At 40.5% G+C, this 23526-nt stretch overlaps 1 protein-coding gene across 1 annotated transcript in view; it reads right to left on the reverse strand.

Moving 5' to 3' along the window:
• Positions 1 to 18484, reverse strand: part of EIF2AK3 (eukaryotic translation initiation factor 2 alpha kinase 3) — a 63638-nt gene extending 45154 nt beyond the window's left edge. The window contains exons 1-2 of the mRNA XM_025994384.2: positions 17956 to 18484; positions 6901 to 7030 (exon numbers count right to left, since the gene is read on the reverse strand). Of these exons, the coding sequence (XP_025850169.1) occupies positions 6901 to 7030; positions 17956 to 18260 (435 nt within the window). The 5' untranslated portion in view covers positions 18261 to 18484. The remainder of the gene's footprint in view (positions 1 to 6900; positions 7031 to 17955) is intronic.
• Between the last annotated feature and the right edge of the window lie 5042 nt (positions 18485 to 23526).

Raw genomic sequence — 23526 nt, forward strand, 5'->3', positions numbered from 1 at the left:
CTAACTTTTAAAAAAATATTTTATTTATTTGAGAGAGAGAGAAAGCACAAGCAGGGGGATCAGCAAAAGGAGAGGGAGAAGTAGGCTCCCTGCTGAGGCAGGGAACCCGAACTCCATGGGGCTCGATCCCAGGACCCCAAAGTCATGACCTGAGCTGAAGGCAGATGCTCAACCGACTGAGCCACCCAGGCATCCCCTAAGCATACTTTTCATATTCATGGTGGAAAACACAGATTTTTAGTAACTATTTCTCCCTTCAGTTAGGTCATTATACATTCATGAAGTAGATAATGTGCATGTGAAGTCAATTTCCTAAAAAATAAGGTCAAATCAATTTCTCACTTGGCAACATGCATGCTGGAGTAAACTGGTTTAGGTCACAGCAAAGCTTTCAGCCATGCTAAGAGATTAATAAAACAAAATTAAATCAAAGCACTCTTTCATTTCTATAATTAAAAGAAAAGCAATTAACCTAAGCAATTATTTACACATTGGCTTGCTACATGACTGAATTGACAGTGACTTTTCCCAACACACTGTGATCTTCAATGACGGATGAGGCTCAAAACGTGCTAGTTTATGGACAAATGAAAAAAAAATGCAAAATGACCAGACATATTTCAGTGCAAATAAGAGAATCTTTAAAAGAGATTACAGATCCTCTCTTAATAAAGCACTACTCAAAGGCTCTACTGTGGGCTCTTTGTGAATAAATCAAGTTAACTATTAAGAATCTCCCCCACCTATAAAGAATGAATGCAGTCTGATGAGGGGTGAGGAGGAGGCTGGAAAGCTCTAGCATCATAGTTGCCTGTTTCTGCACCTGTCTGAAACAGAAAGGCGGTGTCCCATGGGGAGAAACATGCCGAAAATAAAACAAAACCCCAAACTCTAGCTATAGACTTATAATAGAGTTGTTTGTTCTTTTTAAAGGCGGAAGAAAAAGGCATTTTAACAGAAAACTGAAACAAAAAATAAATATGGTATCTCTAAGTAAAGAAAAGCCAAAGGTATTATCTAAGACAAATTAGTATGTTTACAATTATAACATGCATTCTAAATAAACATTAGGAGGGCCTCTATGTGTTTATGAATGTGTTCCAAGACACAGAAAAGTAGACAGTTCAAGGATATTATATCTACTTAGATTTGGTGAAATGTGATCCAAATGTCACCCAGAGACTTCAAAGAAAACTCATGCTAACATGTTACAAAACAAAATGTTAAGACAACCAATGAGGAACCACAGCAAAATCTCCTCAGTGTTTTTTCAAGGTTTAATGTGCATATAAATTACCAGAGGAAAGCAAATCAGATTTTATCTCAGGTAGTCTTTTGGAAAATTAAAAAATAATTCTTAGCTACTATTATGTAAGTATTAGACCCTAGGGCACATCTGTTACAGTTAATGGAGTGAACTTAGGTTTATCATTTATTCTCTCTCTCTCTCTCTTTCTCTCTCTCTCTCACACACACCTATACACAACAGTTTTAGCTTGGTTTATTATCAGTATTCTTTTGAGGAAGTTTGTAAATACCTAGTCAAGAGTAGAGTGGCAAATCAGATCTATGTCTCAAGATGCCTCAACCTTCCTGCAGCACACCGTTCTGAATGTAATGTAAAATCCTTGTTTAATGGAACTGTCAATCTCTCTTATCCTCTAGGAACTTATTTTTCATTGACATAATCAAAACACCAATAAAATGACATAATATACTATTTTATATGCCTTTTGGATCAGAGAAGGTTAAGGACATTTTAGAGTAGCCCCAGAGGCAATGACATACACACCTAATGGTAATTTCTAATGAATTTGTGCTTTATTTTTTAAAGAATCCTTAAATGTAGTTTTTAAAAAAGGGGGAAGTTGAAAACTCCCTCTAGATCATTTATTTGGGTGTTTCATGTATCTGATGGTACCTGATTCCTGAAGCTACAAAGATCTTTAGGATTTAGTGCAATCTCATAATTTTACAGAGGAGGAGATTAAAGCTCTACTGAACTAAAGAATCTAGCCAGGCCATCTAGTCAGTTAATGGGACAATCCTGACTAGAACTCAAGTCTCTGAATCCCAGCTTCTCCTCCACAATCCCACACAGTGCAATCAGTTCCTGCATGGCTTTACGTTATTATTGCAGCAGAAGTACATGTGATTCATCACCAACTGCTCTATCATTAATAATTTAAAAATGTTTATATAGTGGATCAGTCAGTACACCACCCACCTCTTGATCTTGGGGTTGTGAGTTCGAGACCCATATGGGGGGGGTAGAGATTAATAAAAGTTTAAAAAAAATTATTACATACTCTATCAAATCTTCTTCATTAGATTAATGAGTTGCTTTACCAATTGCTTCACAGGGAATACATCTTCCCTGGCATTATAGGTTTTATCTGTCTCATCTTCATACCACTCTCAATGAAAGCGTGGAGAAACTGACATTTAATACAGGAGTGCCTGCAAGGAGCCACGGATCTTCCCCCCATCATCTGGGTGGCTTCAGCTTTATCTCCATGCCAGTTCCTTCTGCCTGCTGCACTTGCCCCTCCTCCCTGCACTACCCTTTTCTACCAAATGCTGGGCTTCAGACAGAGCAAATTAACTATTTCTCACAAAAAGTTAGAGACTTTCATTCAAATAGCAGTTTTAAATCCTCTTTCTGTGGTATTTTGTCCAACTTCTGAACACAACTTGCAGATGCAACGCACACCTTGCCAAGGAATAGATGGCTCAAGCTCACAATACATCCCTGTTTCTCTTACAAATATTCTTATAATATTTCTATCATATACTAGATCAGCAATTCTCAAACTGTGGTCTGTGGATGCTTTTAGAGGTGCAGAGTCAAAAGGCTTTGCTACTAAGGTGTTATTTGCTTTCTTACTGTGGTGATATTTGCACTGATGGCATATAAGCAATGGTGACTAGGGGCATCTGGGTGGCTCAGTCCCTTAAGTGTTTGACTTGTGATCTCAGTTCAGGTCTTAACCACAGAGTCATGAGTTTGAGCCCTGTACTGGGTTTCATGGCCTACTTTAAAAAAAAAAAAAAAAAGAAAAGAAAAGAAAGAAAGAAAGCAATGGTGACTAAAACTGCTAGTGCCTTAGACGAGAATCAAGAGAATCAAACACCAAAATAGCAGTCATTGTATTCTTCACTGGTACACACTCATAGTAAAATGAAAAAAAGAAAAAAGAAAAAAGAAAAGAACAAAAGGAAAAGAAAAGTTTCACTCAAGAATATTCTGATGAAGCAATAAAAAGCATTCATTTCATTCATTTAGGACCTAAGTACACATCTTTTTACTCTTTTTGCATGACTACCAAGGAAGTATGCACCAGCACTTCTGCTAAATACCCAATGAAACACGTCTTGAGGAAAAGCACTTGTGTGATTGAGCTGTGAACTGTCTGTTCACAGAGTTCCATTTCTACCTAAAAAACTGAGGGGAAAATGAAACTTATAAGGCTTGGGTATCTGTCAGACATTTTCTCAAAAATACATACACAAAGTGAACCTCTTACTTCAAAGAAAACAACTGACCATAACTGTGATAAAATTTCAAGTAAAGATTAGAATTTTGGAGAACCTGTCTCTACCAATGTGAGCTCAACAGTTTCCCAGGACTAAAAGACTTTTCTGATGAGATCAGTGGTGATAATAGCAAATCTGATCTTTAAAATAATTCTGTTAGGAAATATGTCAACAGCTGGAGGATCGGTATAACTCACTGAATTTGTCAAATGATGTTAGAACATCATGCATGAGTAAAGGGCAAGACAGACAGATGGATGTTAATATAACAGAGTACAAAATGTTCACTGATACGGTTTCAGATTCTACAGTGCAACTAACCTTTAAGAAACTTCCACTTGTTTTGGTATAGTATCAAAAAAGAATGACCCAACCATCTGAAAAGGCTTCAAAAATACATCTCCCTTTTCTAACTACATATATGTATGTGCCCAGATTTTCTTTTTCATATAGTTCAACCAAAACAACAATGCAACGCATTAAATGCAGAAGCAGATACAAAAATCCAGTTATCTATTAGACCAGAACTTAAAGAGATTTATAAAAATATAAAACAATGCCACCACTCCTCTCACTGAAATATTTTTAAACTAGAAAATATTCTTCATAACAACATGTTTTTATGCTATCATCAATGGGTTCATTTTTAAAATTATTTAATAACAAGTCTTTAAAGTTTCTTTTTAAATTTCTAACATAGTTTAAGTCTAGGTAGACATAACCCATGAAGAAAGTTCTTTGGAGCCCTCCTCAATTTTTAAGAATATAAAGGGTCCTGGGACAATACAGTCTGAGACCTGCTGTACTAGAGGAGCAGCCTGAGTTTGTAATGGGGAGGTGCACCCACATGGGGAAATGGCTCCAGCAAGCAGAATGGGGTATGGTTAGGCCAGCCTGGGTTCAGTCCCAGCTTTATCATCTAGTTGGTCTGCAATTTCAAGCAAGTAACTTCTCTGAGCTTCAGTTTCCTCTTCTACAAAATGACATCAACCTCAGGAGGATCTGTGTGAAGATTACAACATGTGTAGAGTACGTAACATGTATACTACAACCCCAGAAACATGTTGTTTCAAGAAATGGTCTCAAGAACTTGTGGGGGCAGTAAAGTCTAGTAAACCTACTGTGTTATCCCAGATGGTCAGTACTTTAGATTTTTTTTCTTTTCTTTCCATAAAATAGAAAATGAAAATCTAGATAATGCAAAGAGGTCTCCTGCAAGCTTGGTGGCCAATGAGCTTTTCATTTATTGTAAGGGTGACACAGAGAAACTTTGCAATATACTTGAGATTTAACATTTCAAAAGCATGCTATCCAAAGGATCTAGGGTTTGCAGTGGGTAGGAAGGAGGGCACTTAAAACAAGAAAGCCTTAATAAACCACAGAAAATGGTGTGGACTGGGGACGAGAAAGTTGAACTGTACTTAAAATGGCTAACATAATTTAAACACACTCAATAGCACTCAGGGTATTACAACTATTTGCATTCTACTTTGTCATACCATGCAACTTATCTTTTGTTCATGTGTAACACACACATGCTTTGTACCACTATGACATGCCATAATATTACCTCAGATGTAAACAGCTCAGTCTTCTGATTTTGCTGATCATCTTTTTATATCTAGTTTAAAAATAAAGCAAAACATGCATACCCAAGCATAATCCCAGCAGAACACAAATCAATGAATGTTTAGACTGAATAATAATTCATTTCAATATTACATCTGATTCAAATTTATTAGTGTAATTTACCAGAGAGTTGCTATTTATATCAATAATTCACAATATAACAGAAGTTCAGTATTCTTGACAGATATTTTTTAGCAAACTGTACCATTTGATAAATAGTAAGCACTAGGAAAGCCTAGTCAGGGCTTAGCACACACAAATGTGGAGACTGAGCACTGCCATTTCCCTTAGCACCTGCGTGGATGCTCCAGGAAAGCATCCCGGCTGGGTTTATAGAAGACCAGATGGGGCACTGGCAGCAGTATTCCCATCAGAAAATCTCGTCACCACTAATTACGTCATCCTTAAGCCTCTCATGATAGGGTTTTCAAATCTGATACCAGCTGGAAAGCTTTTGGTCTGGTTTGATTTTTAAGTAGGCTCTACACATAGTGTAGAGCCCAATGCAGGGCTTGAACTGGCAATCCTAAGATCAAGACCTGAGCTGAGATCAAGAGTCGGCTGCTAGGGCAGCCCTGGTGGCCCAGCGGTTTAGCGCCGCCTGCAGCCCAGGGCGTGATCCTGGAGACCTGGGATCAAGTCCCACGTCAGGCTCCTGCATGGGGCCTGCCCTGCTTCTCCCTCCTCCTGTGTCTCTGCCCCTCTCTCTCTCTCTCTCTCTCTCTCTATGTCTATCATAAATAAATAAATAAATAAATAAATCTTAAAAAAAAAATCTTAAAGAGAAAAAAAGAGTCGGCAGCTTAACTGACTGAGCCACTTAGGTGCTCCTAGCTTTCTAAAAGGGATGAAATTAAAAAAGAGCATTCAGAAAGAGTGTCCCAGAGGAACATAGCTTGGTTAGATATATCGGAGACTGAAGGTATTCAGGAAAAGAGGTGACAGCTTCCATGTCAGCAGTCTCAATTCAAATGAGGGACTTACTTTAAATGATTTAAACAAAAGAATAAAGCTCTAGAATTGGACAGAGATTTAATCTATCAGAGTCAAGACAAAAGCTGAGAAAAATAAACTTCCCTCATTTAACCCGCCCCCTGCCTCAAGTAAGTAGGTAGTGTCCTTACTTATTGCTGAGAATATTACAGCTCTGAGGAGCTAAGTCACTGATTAAGTCTTGGAGTCATGTGTCTTAGGAGTTTTAGAAGCACCATCTCTCTTTTTGTTTTTGCAAATAATCAAATTTGTCTAAAATTACATTCTAAAAAAATTCCATGCTTATAATTAGGATGTAAGCTTTAGGTAAGGTGTAGGGAATAATTCATGGGATTTTGCAGCATGTGTTTCTAACTATTAGGATACAGTTATTTATATTTGTTTTATTATTCTTAGGCACCTTGTGGTAATAATAAGGGGGAAGAAATGATGATCATTTTATAGTTCAGGTAATGAGCTATGCTGATGGATACAGCACATAGTATTCACAGTTACTCATGTATATGATTAACTCATTTAACGTTCAAAACAATTCTAAGAAGTAGGTGACACTAGCCACTTGTTTTAAAGGAGGAGAACTGAGAACAGAAAAGTTAAATAGTTGCCAGAAGGAGACACAGCTTGTAAGAGGCAGACAGGTCTCACGCCTAGGCCATTGGGTGCTGGACAAATACATACTACTGGTATCAGTAATTGCTCATTATAGCTATTTCCAATCAACATTTAATAGAAAATTCTTACCTCTGGTTTGCTGAGGCTGGATGAAACCAAGGAACCAGATCCTACGTCCAAATCCCACTGTTTTTTACCACGGTTCTCAGGATCCAAGGCAGCAATTCGCCCATCTAAAGTGCTGATAATCACTAATGATCTATAAATTTAAAAAATAATAAGACAAAGTTTAAAAGGTATTTACGATATTGGGCACCTCACTGCATACACTGGAAAGAAAACCAGACCATCCCCAAGGACGTTGTCTATTGCAAGAGGGAGGGCCCACCTCCTCACAACACTTACAGTCTTGCTATCACTATTTGTCTAAGGCCTACCAAGACCACTGCAATATACTCTTCAGGTCACTTATGAAAAGCCCCAGACTCCTCCATCATTCCTCATTCCCACACTGTAATCCCTCAACATTCTCAGTGCTGTCCTCGTCTTCCTTCCCTAATCCCTGAAAGCCTTGACCCTGAAACACACTTTTTCCTGAATGTCCACTTGCCTTCTTGCTTGAGTAGAAACCTGGCTCTTCCTGAGAACATCACTTTTGAAGCAAAGAGGATTCTTTGCTCTAAAACCCTTGACCACTCGGTCCCATGACAGGGTGGGAGTACTTCTTGCATCTCATTGCTGTTTCTAGATTACTTTCTCTCCTGTCTAAAAATCCTCAGGATCAGATTGCTCCATCCACTATCCCCTCTAGGTATTGTCTTCTGATGCTTGGGTTACTAGTCTCACTCCTTGAGGATTTTAGCTCTTGGTTTAACAGTCACTATTAACACATTCTTTGGGTTTTTATGACCTGTTTACTTTGCCTCAACCACTGCCCCATATAGTGAGACTCTAGCCCTTGGCATTACCAATCACCACAACTCCCCTGCCTCACTGAAATTTCAAGCATTCCAGCCCCCACCACCAAGCCCTTTCTGGTTCATTTCCTCTGCTTCCCTCACTCCCACTAATCTCTGACCCCACTAGAGCCTACATGTCATTGATTCTGTCACTTTTACCCTGAGCTTCAATACTATTAGGCCCTCACTTCTTTCATACCCAGTTTAAATCCCATAGTCCTTCATTTGGAGCACTTCCTGGCCCCTGACATGTCACACTTGACTAGCACAATTCTAACCCTAGTTTAATCCAATGCTCTGCTTTTTCTCACTCTCACTTCTGTGCTGTTGAATGTGGCCAAAGAAAAACATAATCATGCTGACTGGACTCACTTTAATCATGACCACCAACATGAAAAGGGCTATTAATGCTGCTCCACCATCACAGCATACTACCGTGGTCTATTTACTCACCTGCTGTCCGAGGTTAAACTATATTATTTCTCTTTCCTCCTCAACTTCCAACACTAGCTTTTCCAAGCTCATGTATCTCAGGGATAGATATAATCAAAAGGAATCCCACCATCACATCTCTCTCTTTATCACCACCTGGACCCATGATTCTATCTTCCCTCCTGTTACTGCAGGTGAATTGTTCATGGTCCCATCCACTACCAACACTTCTGCTTAGACAACAGATCTCTATTTGCCAGTCCTCACATCTCTCTTCTTGCTCTTACATCAATTATTTCTCCTCTACCAGAGCATTCCTCTCAGCTTTCAAACCTATTATTCCCCCAATTAAAAACCAAACCAGTTAAACAAAATGAACCATTCTACTCCCTCTAAGCTTTCAATCCACTCCTTGTCTGCCTCTGGAACAAAACTCCTTGAAAGAATTCTTACACATTGTCTCCAGATCTTCTCCCCTTCTTCCATCTTGAACTATTCCTAATCAAGATTTTGCTTCTGTCACTTCACTTGAAAGGTTCTTATTGGGGTCCTCAATGACCTTCATACTGAAAAATCCCATGGTCAGGTGTCAGTTCACATGACCTCGCAGCACCTGACCAGAGATTTCTCCTGCCCTTCATGAGACACACTCTTCATGTGGCTTCCAGGATACTGTACTCTCCAGATTTTTTTTCTTACTTGCAGGTTACTCTTTCTCAGCCTCATTTTCTGATTCCTCCTCATCTCTTCTTTCAAAGTGTTCTTTACCTACATGTACTTTTTTTGACGGTCTCATCCATCCAGTCTCATAGCTTAAAATACCATCTATATGCCGGCAACTCTCAAATTTTTCCCTCTCCCTGAACTTTGGACTTATATATACCTAACTGCCTACCAGATTTATATGGTAGAATGACTTCTCCAAAACGACTTCTCCAATTCCCTCAGGTCCTTTGCAGCTACTGTTCCGTCTGCCTGGAACATATACTCTCAAATATATAAAAGGTCCTCAATAAATATTTGTTGAATGAAAGAATATGTTATATAGTTGTTCTACAAATTTGTTACGTATATTTGTCTGCTTTAAAGACCATGCAAATTCCAAGAACACATGATGTTCCACTTTAGGATTATAAAATACAACTTTTATCTGTTCTAATCCACCTGAAGTACATTGTATACAAATTCAAAGTGAAGCTATAAAATGATCAAGACAAACAGTTCAATAAACTCAGTTGAAACCTTTCAAAGAACTTAATGTTTCTCAAATGAATAAATTTATCAAGGGGATAAATAAAATTGTCAATCTAGTTTCCAAACTATACACTAATTCTCATTTTGAATTTTTCAAATGGCAACTCTTAGTCTAATTTGTGAAAATAAAGATTTGTCACTTACAAACTCTAGTAATTTTAGATAACCAAAAGAAAGGAAACAACTCAACTCCCCTCCCTACACATTAACCTGCTTTCTAAAGAGATCTACCAGGAATTAGGGGAACAGACAGATACTCTGAGAAAGAAAATTATTTTATAATGAAGGGTATAAAAAATTCATACCTTATATGTGTCAATTTACAAATAAAAGAACAGAATCTAATAGTGATCCAGGGTTCAGAACCAAGTTAACTCTTCCCTAGTACCATTGTAGAAATGTCTAATTATTCTGGAATCATTAACCACAAATAGATGGTTGAATGAAAACCACTCTAATTGAAACAAAATTTAGTATAAACAAACAGTGATAACCATGAGAAATTAAGGAGATCACTGCAACATTTCAGATACTATTTTTTGTTTTTAATTAAGAACGAACATTGTTTATCACCCTAGACATTCTACTTATAACAACGACAACAACAACAAATCCTGTAATTTTTCTGAGTATGTAGGTATTTGGGCTAGAGGTATGCAGAGAAGAATGGTAAAATTCTAGGTCTCATTTTCAAAACAAGGAAAAAATCCAACAATAAAATATGCATGTGTATCTTATGTGTATACAAAAATATTTTAATAAGTCACTTGGAGTTTAATACCTATCTATTTTTTCACTGACAACTTATCATATAGGGTGCATTTAACTGAGTCAAAGATTTTGTTTTTTTTAAACAAGATAGTTTCAGATTTTGTACTATATCTAGAAAATAAGTGTAAATTTGGGTAATAATTAAAAGAAATAAAAACGTGGGCAGGAACAATTAAGTATATCATTCTCTTAACTGCTTTTTTTTTTTTTTAAGATTTATTTATTCATGAGAGACACACAGAAAGAGGCAGAGGCATAGGCACAGGGAGAAGCAGGCTCCCTATAGGGAGTCCGATGTGGGACTCAATCCCAGGACTCTGGTGATGCAGGCACTCAACCACTGAGCCACCCAGGCGTCCCTTAACTGCTTTTGATATTTAATGTAATCTGGTTCTTAGGTTTGAATGGGGTACCTTAATTATTTTTACCCTCTTAATGGGAATAACAGTAAATCCCCTACAACTCTGTAAAATGTTAAAAACAAACAAACAAAACCATTTTCTTATCTGCTACAAACTAGCCATAATATTAAGTGTGGGCTCCTTCCCAAATACGTCTCTGGAAGGAAGTACCCCTGCTGTGGCTGAAATGAGCAGCACTACAGTGCAAAAAAGGGATGCTACAATTTAGACTATTGTGTCTAATCACATTCTAAGAGAGAGATGCTCATGGACATACTATGGATTGAGAAAAGCATCAAGTAGATAGATAATGCTGAATGCAGGGATAAACAGAGGACAGTCATAAGCGTTTAGAATAAACATCAGAGATAAAAAATGAACATCTCTCCCCAAATAGGGAGACTATAATGCCATTTCTACCCACAATCCATTCACTCTATTTTCAGGTTTCTATGAACAAGATGAAAAGCCCTTAACTTATTTAAAAATTGAAGGGACCACAGAGGCAGCATTTCCAGTGGAAAGAACTGGAGCATTTTCTTTTTCTTTTTAAGAACTAGAGCTTTGAAGTCAGACCTGTATACACATCCCTATGGCTCTTCTCCTCTTCAGCATAACTCAAACTTGCCTGATCATAAAAATAATCTGGAGTGCTTGTTAAAAGCCAGTAAACATTCATGGGTCCCATCCCACCAGAGGGGGCTTGGGAGCTAGCCCCTGACAAGTAACCCCGGTGAGCCTTGCAATAAGACCAGCTTGGCAAATATTGACTTACCTCAAAGCGCTGTTTCTTTGGAGTAAAGAAATAATCTATTACCCTGATTGAAGAAGGCCTATTGGTCAACTCTGTCAATGAACTCTTCAGAAATTTCTATCTCTCACACCTTGCTTTAGTTTACAAAGGCATTTGTTTGGATTACTCAACAGCAAGCGCTGTTCTCTTACGCATGATCCAATGCTTCAAAGCTATTCTCAAGGTTTTCCACAATCTCCTCCTGCCAGATCCATTCTCATCAAGTCTGTCCCGCAGCAGCAGCTGAAAGAGTGGCTGGCTCCTCATTCTGGACCTTCTCCTTTCCCCGACTTCTACAAGGACACTTCTCTTCACCCCATTATTCCTAGTGCTCTCAAACTCCAGCACACAGGTCATGGAGTTCTAACTTTGCCAATGGCCACAGCTTTGCCTTTACCTGTAAAGTGAGAGCTCCCAAACCTATACAATGTTTACTGTTCACTGTCTCTCTCCCTGCTCTACTTCTGCATTTTCATCAGGGCATGCTTCTTACCCCCACAGTGTGTTCAGCTAAATCTTTTCTCCCACATCCTTCTCCATCTACCTTGTCACTTAACATTTGCATCAGACATCAAGTCTACCTTCTCCCTCATGCTCTACATTTAGACAATAGTGATGTACTACTGATTCTATTTCTGAAGCTTTTGAATCTTTTCCTTCCTTTGTTACCACTGCCCTTGTCCTAGAGCCAATTCTCACTTCTCATCAGAACATTTTCAAAAGCCTTTCTGACATATTTTCCTGCCTCACATCTCTGTCCCTTCTGCAGTTCCAACAGTTTTGTTTCTGTAATAGAGATCTGATAAACTTCTGAAGCTTCCCATGCTCACAGAATAAAGGGCATACTGCTTGCTATAGCACATTGAGCCTTTCGTAATCAGCATAATCCCCCACTCCACTGCCGCATGTGCACGCGCACGCACGGGCGCACACACGTTTCTTAACTTTTCAACAAAGTTCCCTTTTAATTTATTCTTTATTTCACATCTTAAATGATTTCATTTAAGCAACAAACATTTCTTTCTAATGAACTCCCCCATTTTTTAGAGGAAATATTTAATACCAATCAAAATACTGAAGATTTCTGAAAAGACATAGCTAAGAATACTATATTGTTTGATACAATTCTAGTTCAAAACCAAAAAACTTGACTGTTTAATTAGCCTTCTCCACACTGGATATCTAATTCCATTTTGTTATTTAAAAATACTGACAATCTCATGGATCCCCATTCTTACCTTTGCAGATCTATAGATGTCCAGGAGCCCTGGCTTGGGAATCACTGCTCTGGACTCTGCAGCCTAGACTAGCCCTGACACTTCACATTCAAAGACTCACTCACTTGATACTTCCATTGTCTTTACTCTCAAATTCCTCTTATGTCACTCACTATCCATTCTAGTATAGTTAATTCTTTAACACAATGATCTCCCTGTCAAGACTTAGGGCTCAAGGGCTAGCTCAGCTGCCCATCTATCTATCCGTGGCATGTAACAGTTAAATGCAGTAAATGTTTGCGAAACGAATATAATGAACTAAATAAAACATCTTAGTTGGGCAGATACTATTATACATATAAAATAAAACAGAAACCGAGAAAGATGTGACTTGCCTCAGGTCACATACCAAATAACAGGTTTTGAACAGACAGAAGAATGAATTTAGGTTTTTAAACTCTATCATTCTGTTAACAATAAGTTTTCATTATGTAGCCACTACTGTATTACTACAATGTGCAGCTTTTATTCATCACAGAAATCTCATCAAGATACCATTTATCCTGTTACTGCTCTGATTTGCCCTCTATTGAGCAGAAATGACCTTATGACACAGTGAAGATCCTATTTAAAAAAACTGTTTGCTCTGACTTAAGTCATCCAGAATACCTGCTTACTTACAATACAGTTTATCAGAGTCTGAGAGTAGATCCTGAATTCTTTCATATAATAATTCTAAAGGAGGCTTACTACTTGTAGAAATTTCCTATGTGGGAAAAAGAAGCAGGTGACAAGAGAACATTATATGTAGTGAATAGTTTCTACATTAACAAGTGCTTATTTTTTAATTGCACATTTTCTTTCTTTGAGAGGAGGGGAAAAGGGAAAACAAAACTCTACAAAATTAAAAATGTGATTTGGTTCAATCTGTTTTTTGATGTAGCCAAGAATCCTCCACCTAAACACATGCTCTCATTCAAGAAAGCATATGTTCTTGTTCAAAAACAAACTAGTATTAATTGGACTATACTTCTTAGTCCTCACCTACTAAGTAAATCTTCAAATCAAACTTCCTTTATTTAAACATATCACAAGACTAGCCCTGCACCCAATCACAACAAACATGTCAAAAATTACCAACTGTACTTTATAACTGACATATCAGCTACACCTTAAAGAAATATCATTTGAGTTTTCAATATTATAGACAACATGAATGACAGATATCCTTTCTCTATTAGGTTAAAGCATTTTTGGACACACTTTCTACTTTGCTCTAGGAAACATTTTTAATCAAAATATTTTAATCAAATTTCCCCCTTCACATTTAGTTCTGCAACCTACCAGCTCTCCTCTTTGTATTTCAAAATATTTTGCAGTAAAAATGTTCAGCAGCCTGTCTCTTACAAAAAGAGGAAAAAACCAGATGGGAGTTCCCAGGCAGTATTTAGGAAGTGAAGAGGCATGCTGGAGCTACAGCTCACAGAAGCTGATGAAGACCCAGTCCCTTTCTGCAAAATGCCTCAGTGTGTAAAGGCTTCATACTTTAAATAAAGAACAGAGTATCCTCAGTCCTCTCACATATCATATCTAGAGCCCAGGTGTCAATAAGCTAAAAAGACAACTTAGACAGGAAGGATAATTCATTACTTGTCTAAAGTATGTTTATTTTGGCTTACAACTTGCCATGCAAGTTATGCATAAATTCTTCTTTAAATAGGATTTCTAGTTAACTTAAAAAGTCTGGGGTCAGAAAAGTGAGCAGTATTGGGACCAGATGACTGAGTTCCCTTTTAACACTGTATTCTGAGATTCTATTATTCATTGGTTATATTAGCTTAAAAAAAAAAAAAAAACCAACAAACTTAATTATGAGTCTGAAAATCTGAGGAACACCAGATTTTGTACCATGATTCACATCAGATCAGTTTGTGAAAGGACAGACAAGAGAGAAAGAAAAAATGAAATCATCTTAAATTTGCAAAATATTTTCATGTTATCTCATTAAATACAAAGAACTTAGTTTACAGATGACAAAGGAGCATCATAGATTAACATCAAATTTAGTATACTGTTGTTAGAGGGGAATTAGAGGGGGGGGGAGGAGGCAGAAATATGTTACAAATTAGTGTGATAGTTAAGATAAAATTAGTTCTTAACAGCTCTTGAGGTCCTTGGAGGCCCTCACTATGAGGATGCCTATTCCATCCTCCAAACCCCGAGTAACACTTAGCAATTTGCCATTTGTGTTGGAGTCAGGAAACTGGTAACTCCTAACTATGCCAATGTGCACAAAAACGAGCAGTGAGGCGGGATTGCAACCTTCTTCCCAGCTTTCCTTAGTGAGCATCCCATTTAAATTTCAACTAAATTTAATGTTTAACAGAAGCACTGACAAGGCTGCTGTCAGAAAGACAAGTTATTTTAGTTACTTTTTAAAGAAAAAAAAAAGTTTATTCCCTAATTCACATGCTCTTGAGATGTAAAGTAAGCAGTTAAGATAAAACCAATGAGAACTCCACTGAGGAAAGAAAAACGAACCAGAGCGTCTCCTATTGCTTCCTGGGCATCGAAAGACAGCATGCAAAAATAGCGACCTCAATTCCCCACCTCCCTCTTTTTAAAAACAGTTTTGCAAGTACCATAGCTCTTCACAGTTGTTTGTAATAAACATTTAGTTAATTCAAATCTGTTCCCCTAACCCTCCTCCTTTAAACAAAGAGGATATTGGTCTATTATTATGGAACACTGACTGGTATTCTCCGGCTTTTCACTTTTTTAAGGAGCACTTAGGAAGAAGTTTTATAAACCCTGCATACATATCTTTTGTTGGCACTATCAATTTACTTATCCAAGGCTTCTCAAACTTTCTACACTACCTCAAGCTACCTGGCAGGCCCCTAAACACTGGTCTATCTCTTCCTAGACAATTCTGTTAGCGGAAGATCACCTACTCTCCGCCAGGCACAGTCTCCTTGTTTCCACTCTCCTGTTTCTGAGAAGGAAGTAGTCCTCCTGTTTGCCAAGTAGATCCTCTCCAACTACCTCCACCTCTATTCCTTTCTTTTTCAACCTTGTTTACACAGGCTCCTTCCTCTGAATGTATAAATGTTTCTAGAACTTGTCTGCTGTCAGGCTGAACAATGCCATAAAGAGGTGTGGGGCTTTAAAAGGATGAATCCTTACCATCTAGCAATCTGAGCACCCCGTCTCAATCTGTGGACAGGAGCTTCATGGGAGGAGAAATCAATTCTTATTCGCCAGGAACCAAGATCCTGTCTCAAATCTCTCAAATTTATCCCTTCCGTTCTAGGGATATAGAACAACATACATATAAAGTTTATTGTTAAAAACAATAAACTTTAATCAAACCTGACATTCAAGTTACCCTACACAACACTTCTCAAATGGTAAGTCTCAAACTATCATGTGCATGGGAATCATCTGGTGATCTTGTCAAAAATGCATTTACTCTTTCAGTGGATGTTGCCTGATTCTGATTTCTAACACGCTCCTGGGTTGATGACGATGCCACTCATGTTAGACTCTACATATAGAATCTGGTCCCAACATATTTTCTAGCCTCATCTTCCACAACTCCCTGCACACACGTGTGCATGTCTGTATCTCCCTCATACACAGAGCACGCATGCACACACACAGGTATACAGACACAGAGCATGCCCAGACATGTACGTGCACACACACACACAGGTATACAGCAAAAACGTTCCCTAAACATACTTTCCAGCTTTTGTGCCTCTTGCTATTTCCTCAAGTCCAGTATCTGCTCATCATGATCCTACTCATATTTCATAAACCAACTCATTCTGCCACAGCCTTCTCTTTTTACCTACTTCATCCCCATACCCCACCCACTGAACACCACAGAAACCTTGGGACAGTCAGGGCATTTCATTTGCACTGGTTCTGCTCTATAATGTCATCATGGGTCTCTTCATTCAATCCTCACTACGAGGCAACACTCACCTCCTGGAAGACAGACTATCTGCATAACCCTTAACCCTAGGGCATCTTGTGGGTTGTAAGTGCTAATAAGTACCTGCTGCGGAACATCTGTACTCTAAGAAAAATGAAACATCTCACTTTACTTCACATAACTTACTTTGGGCAGGTGCTTCAGAAGTTTAAGATAAACAAAAAGACTCTCTCTTCCAGGAAAGTTCATCCATTAGCAAAATCTATGAAAATATTGTCAAATATGTGCTACTTAAAAGGAAAAAAATCTACATATAAACATTTAAATAGTGCCTAGAAAATTTTAGTACTTATCCCATTTTAGTAGTTTCCAGATATACAGATCAAGGTTCTGATATTTAACTGAAAATTAAATCTAACTTGTTAGGATCTAGCAATTGCTACATTCAAAGCTTACAATACTTTCTAATCCAGATTCCAGCCTTCTCTGGTTTAATTTACCTAATGCTCTTTCTATCACTCCATTTGTTAGATGGGACATCACTTTCTCCCCAGTCGTGCTGAGATTGGCTGCCCGCAAAATGTTTTACCATTAAAACACTGACGTTTGTGTTAAGATTTCGAAGTGCTTAAAAACATGTATTTGCAGTAACATTTTAAAGGAAGTTAACCAATCAACCAAGACAATCCAATTTCAAATGTTTACGTATCTTAAAACCCTCTAAATATCAAAGAACTGCCCAAATTCAAGACCTACCCGCAGCTCTTAAACTTCAGTGTGTTCAAGAATTACCTGGAGCTCTGGTTAAACTTGCCCAGATTCCAGGTTCTTGCCCCAAGACAGTCTAATTCAGTGCAACTGGGATGGGGCCTGAAAAAACTGTACAGTTAACCAGCATCCCCAGGTGATTCTGATGCAGATGTTCTGTGGATCTCAGTTCACGAAATACTGACCTCACCCCTGGCCCAGGGGCCACTACAGGGTTGTGTTTAAAGGGAAAGGTAGAAATGTCTTTGTGAAGTCCTTTTCCCTAACAGTTGTCAACCCAGCAGAGATACGGAGTGACTCATCAAAGAAGTAAAAGGGGAGGGAGTCCTTGCAACACGAAAAAAGTTCGAAAACAAGAACAGAGGGAAAGTGATGTTTCTTCCCCACCTTTGCGCTCTATTCTCTCAGCATCCCCCAGACACCTTCAAGGATGCTGCTTTGGCCTGCGAGCAGGGATAAAGGCCTGTCGCTGGCCCGGGGGATGGGAACGCGGCCCCGCGCTCGCTCCCGGGTCACCCACCGGTGGTCCTTCCTCCGAGAGAGGCCACCGCCTACAGGGGACCCAGACCCCGGATCCTCCGCGGCACACGTGCCGTAAACAAGTGGCCTCCCGGGTCGCCGGTGCCGGCGCTCAGCCTGAGCCACTCACCTGCCGCGCGGCCGTAGCTCGGCCTCGTCGTCAGGTTCCGGGTCCCGGGGCTCCTGCTCAACCGCGGCCGCCGGCACTGCCTCGGCGTCCTCCACCGTCACTTCGGCCGTGGCCACGGCCCCCGCCGCCGGCAGCCGCGCTGCAGAAGTGGGGGCGGCCGCCGCGCCTAGGCCGAACGCCGCCTCCGCCTTGGGCGCGGGGAGGTCGGGGGCGCGCCCTGCGGCCACCTTGCTCGCCGCCAGCCCCAGCAACAGCGGCAGCAGCAGCGTCCGCGCGAGCCGCCCCGGGAGGGTGGCGCGCTCCATCAGCGGCCCGCCCCGCTTACGGGCATGGAGGTGCAGCCGCCGGCGCCTGCCTCTCCCGCCACTGGAAGCGCCCGACCGGGACCACAACGCGCCAGGCACCCCGCCGCCGCCCCGACGGCCCGGACAGCCGAGCGGAGATCCACCGGCCACGTCTTAGCCCGGCCTCCGCCACCGCCACCTGAGTGACAGCCTCCCTCAGTCATCGCCCATTGAACAAACTTTCCGCGCGTCTCCCCGCTGATTGGCCGCAGCCACCGCCACTCTGGAGCTGCAGGCTGGTCCGCTTGGAGAAGGTGGACTTTCCCCGGATGTCAACAGCAAGCCGGCCAATCAAATCGTACTGCTCTCTCCCGAGGCCCGGCCCCCTTCCGGGCGCGGTTACCAATGAGAAACGCCCCTCCCCGCAATCTTCTCACCTGATTGGTAGGCCCCGCAGCACCCGGAATACATTTCCCCGGAGCAGATTGGCCAGCGCTGAGTTGGCCTCGCCCCCTCGAAATGAGGCGCTAGAGAAGACGTGCAGATCATTGGTAGAAGTCGATGCTCCTCCAGAGGTCTGAGGTAACTTCTTCTTGATTGGTTGGAAGCGGCACTTAATACGTGGCCGATTCTGACTGTGGAGCGCATGGTCCCAAGTGAAATCTATCTAGAGTGGGAGGCGAGTCCCCGGTGGCGGGGAGGCGGCCGACCTTAAAGGAGCTGCCGCTGTGGTTCTTCTAGAGCCTGGCCTGTTTGGAAAGGCAAAAGCGAAGCAGGGAAAATAAGTGACTGTACGGGACGTGTTGGTCCCCAGAAGTGGAAGGGACAGGGCAGGCTCCTCCGGAGGGTATCCTGCCTGTGGCCACGATGATGCTCATAATTACAGCCTGCTAGAGATGCTGGTGACCCACAGAGGAGCCAGGCCACCTGACACGCCCCCTTCCTCGTTCTAAAGGGGAAGGAGCCCAGGCCCAGCGCACTGCCCCCGAATTTGTCTAAAGTCACATACCTAGTATTTACAGAACTGTGACTTCATCCGAGCTTTCGGACCCTGGTCTGACATGCTTTGTGCCTCACTCCAGGGCTCTGACGAAGAAAGATAAAACCGCAGAAGGCCAAACTGCAGAAAATTTGAACGTCCAACTAAGGCATTGGAACTTTTCCTACAGCAGCCAAAGAGACCCTGAACATTTTTTGAGCAGATGGATGAGACGGTAAAATGTGTCCATCTGCAGTGTATCCAAAAGAATACCGTCAAAGATGAGGAAGCTAGCTGGGAGGCTCCTGCCTCCTCAAAACTGAAAATGTTTTTTAAAGACATTGGCATATAAACATGCTCTAATTTCCTCCCTCCAAAAGCAAAACAAACAGCCCCACTTCCTCCTCCACCTCCTGCCACATTTTCCTGCTCTTCAATACAGCAAAGCTCTCCAGTGTTCTATCTCCTTGTCTTCAATTTCTCTTCCCTCCCTCTCAAACACACTACAGTCAAGCTTTCAAGCTCACAATTCTACCAAGACTGCTCTCACTTTAGCCATCGCTAAAAAGACAATTCTGTCTTCACCTTATCAGCTATATTTAACCCAGTCTTTCAGTCTTTCTTGTATAGAATGCTTTTCACTGGTTTCCTAGCCCCACAGGCCAGCCAGGTCATAACCCTCATTAGGTGTCATTTTACTTGAATCACCTTAAGGGCCTTATCTCCAGATACAGTTAGGTTCAGAGGTACTGGAGGCAAGGACTTTATAGGAATTTGGAAATGGGGGGGAGCGGGGGTGGATACACAGTTCAGCACCTAATACCCAGATACCTTCACTTCTTTCAAGGCTCTGTTACCTTCCCAGTGCAGCCTCTCCTGCCCACCCTTTTTAAAATTGAAACCTTCCCACAGATCACTTCCTAAATTCCCCCCTGCCCTGCCCTGCTTTATTTCTCTCCTTAGACCTTAAATACTGTAATAAATGTATTTGTTTTGTTTATTGTCTGTCTCCTTCCACTCCTATATAAGTTATTTTTTTTTGAAGATTTTATTTATTTATTCATGAGAGTGAGAAAGATATAGGCAGAGGGAGAAGCAGAGTCCATGCAGGGAAACCGATGTGGGACTCCATCCCAGGTCTCCAAGATCAGGTCCTGGGCCAAAGGCAGCGCTAAACCGCTGAGCCACCCAGGCTGCTCCCCTATGTAAGTTCTAATGAGAATTTGCTCATTGATATCTTCCCAAATAGAGCCTAAAACAATGCAAGGTATTTAGTGTTTGATAAATATTTGTTGAATGAATGAACAAATTCGTCCAACAGGACAGAAGAGAAAGAGACAATTATAAGGGGAGATTGTCGTTGGTGTAGAGAGAAGAGGGTGATTAAGGAAGCAAGATCCCAGAGTATCAGGGGAAGCAGAGGCATGCCTTCCATGTTGAAAGTTGAAGAAGTACCCCTAAAAAATAACCTACTTTGAAAGAAAAAATAGAGAGTTCAAACTAGCTGATCATGATTTATAAAACGGGAAATAAGATTTCCTGCCAAAGTGATATTTAATAGATAATATAAGAAAAGTGTCAAAAAATTAACATGAGCTAAAAATGATTGTTGACTATTTGTAATGGCCCATTTGAAATTAGGTAGTGTGTATATTTTAGTGAACCTAGTCTTCACGGTTTTTTAACTTTTTCAAAAAATGATCATGGCATGAACAGTAATCTGAGCTAATGAATTAGAAATCTGCTTGCTACCTGCAATTGATGTGGAGGTTTGGTTCATTTATTCTTCATTACCATATAGGGAGTACCATAGGAATAAGGATGTGAATAAAAGAGGCATGGTCTCTGCCCTTCTGAAGCTTAACATTTCTTTAAAGAGACTGACACTACTTTAATAATCACACATATATTTATATTATGAAAACAAAGATAAGTGCCATGAGGAAAAGTCACAGAGAGAAGAGCACAGTGGCGGAAAATGCCAGTAAGGACAGTCAAAGTTTACACTCAGAAAAAAACATGTGAATATTTCCATTTAGGAAAAAGAAGAGTCATAGTCATGAATCATGGTCAGCTGACTGGGAAAATAACTTGGAGAAGACAGAACCTGTCAGTTTGGGGACAGCATGGCGAGTCATGGTGGCTGCATGGGACCCCTAGACTATGAAAGTGAGTTCCATAGGGAAGTGTAAAAGTAGTTGAGACCAGGCAGGATAGCTGATCAATGACCCTGAGCCAGGAAAAGAAACTACTGCTTAGGTATCTGAGCCAGGGTTGCTCAGTTTAGAATTGAGATTCTAAAACTGAGCATGGTCTGGAAGGTGAGCAAAAGAGGTCAGTGATTTAGAATCATGGGCTCAGTCTATTAGCAGAGAAAGTCTGTACCTGGTGCTGCCTGAATTTGCCCTCTGCCAAGAGCTTTCCTAAAATCCCCATGAAGGGGCCTCTGCTTACCTTTCACAGGCCAAGACCATGTCAAATAATCATCCAGAACTAAATAATCATCCAGAACTAAAAAGGAAGCATACTGCTATTGTGAACAAAACTAGGGTTCTGCTGGTGAGGATGAAGGAGAGAATTTGTAATCTACACTATTGCAATTTAATATGTGTACCTATAGAAAGTGCCTGCTTGGATAAGGTTCAACAAATATATACCAGCCAAGATCTCTTGGCTGATCGTATATACCAGCCTTGAATCTCCTTACAGGTCCTTCTTCCACCCCAGGCTCTGGGTAATCATCGATTTGTCTTCTGCCACAACAGATTTTCTAGAATTTTTTTTAAAGATTTTATTTATTTATTCATGAGAGACAGAGAGAAAGAGGCAGTGACACAGGCAGAGGGAGAAGCAGGCTCCATGCAGGGAGCCTGACACAGGACTCCATCCCAGGTCTCCAGGACACAGGACTCCATCCCAGGTCTCCAGGACCACACCCTGGGCCAAAGGCAGTGCCAAACTGCTGAGCCACCCGGGCTGCCCAGATTTTCTAGAATTTTTAATGTAATTATATGGTATATACTCTCTTTTTGTCTGGTTTCTTTTGCTCAATATAAGTTTAAAAATTATATTTTATGTTCTTGTATGTAGCAATACTTTCTTCATTTTTATTGCTGCATTGTATTCCATTGCAAATCAGTGTACATTGAGATATTTCCAATTTGGGGCTATTCAAGATAAAGCTGCTAGGAACCTACATGTACAAGTCTCTGTGTAGATGTGGGCTTTTATTTCTCTTGAGTAAATCCCCAGAAATGAAATTATTGGCTCATGTAGTTGATATATTTTAACTTTATATGAATTTGCCAAAAAGTATTCGTGCTCTGGCTAGGTCAGTTAATCCCCAGGTGAAGGGTGTGAGAGTATATATTTCTGTTGTTTTAAGCCATTGCATTTGGGGATGGTTTTTTACACAGCATTATTATGGCAATAGTCAACAGATACAGCACTGTATATTTCACTGTGTGGCAAACTCTGTTGGGTGCCTACCCATATAAATTCTTCCCTTTGTAGATGCTTTAGATCTTCCCTTTGTAGATGCTTTAGATAACAATCTCACTGAAGAAAATATATAAATGTCCAATAAGCCAAACCGTGTTCCAAGGTGGTTTCATTTTACACTAGTACCAGTGGCATATGAGAGTTCCAGTTGTTCCACATCCTCAACAACCTTTGTATCGTTAGTCTTTTAATTTTTGCTTTTCTAGTGAGTGTGCAGTGGTATTTCACTGTGATTTTGGTTTGCATTTACCTGATGACTAATGATTTTGAGATTCTTTTGATGTGCTTGTGTAACATTTATACTATATGGAACTCATACCCTTCATCTTGGCGGGCTGGGGGAGGGGGTTGATCTAGCCAGAACAAGTCTTTTTTTTTTTTTTTTTTCAGAGACAGAGAAAAGAGAATGTGAGAGAGCAAGAGCATGAGGTGGTGGGGGGAGGGGCAGAAGGAGAGAGAAAAAGAAAATCTTTTTTAAAAGATTATTTATTTATTTATTTATTTATTTATTTATTTATAGAGCAAGCAGAGCAGGAGGAGGGGCAGAGAAAGAGGGAGAAAGTCTCAAGCAGACTCCACATTCAGTGCAGAGCCTGACCCTGGGGCTTGATCCCATGATCCTTAGATCATGACCTGAGCCAAAAGCAAGAATGGGACACTTAGCTAACTGTGCCACCTGCAGAGCACATCTTTCTTATGGCAATGGCAGAAACACAAGAGAAATGAGTGGAAATTCACAGGGCCTCTTAAAACTGGATCCAGAAGTGCAGTACTGTCACCTTCACTCACATGCCATTGGCCAAGGCG

The sequence above is a fragment of the Vulpes vulpes genome, chromosome 8 (genome assembly GCF_048418805.1).
Source record: "Vulpes vulpes isolate BD-2025 chromosome 8, VulVul3, whole genome shotgun sequence".
Taxonomy (NCBI): domain Eukaryota; kingdom Metazoa; phylum Chordata; class Mammalia; order Carnivora; family Canidae; genus Vulpes; species Vulpes vulpes.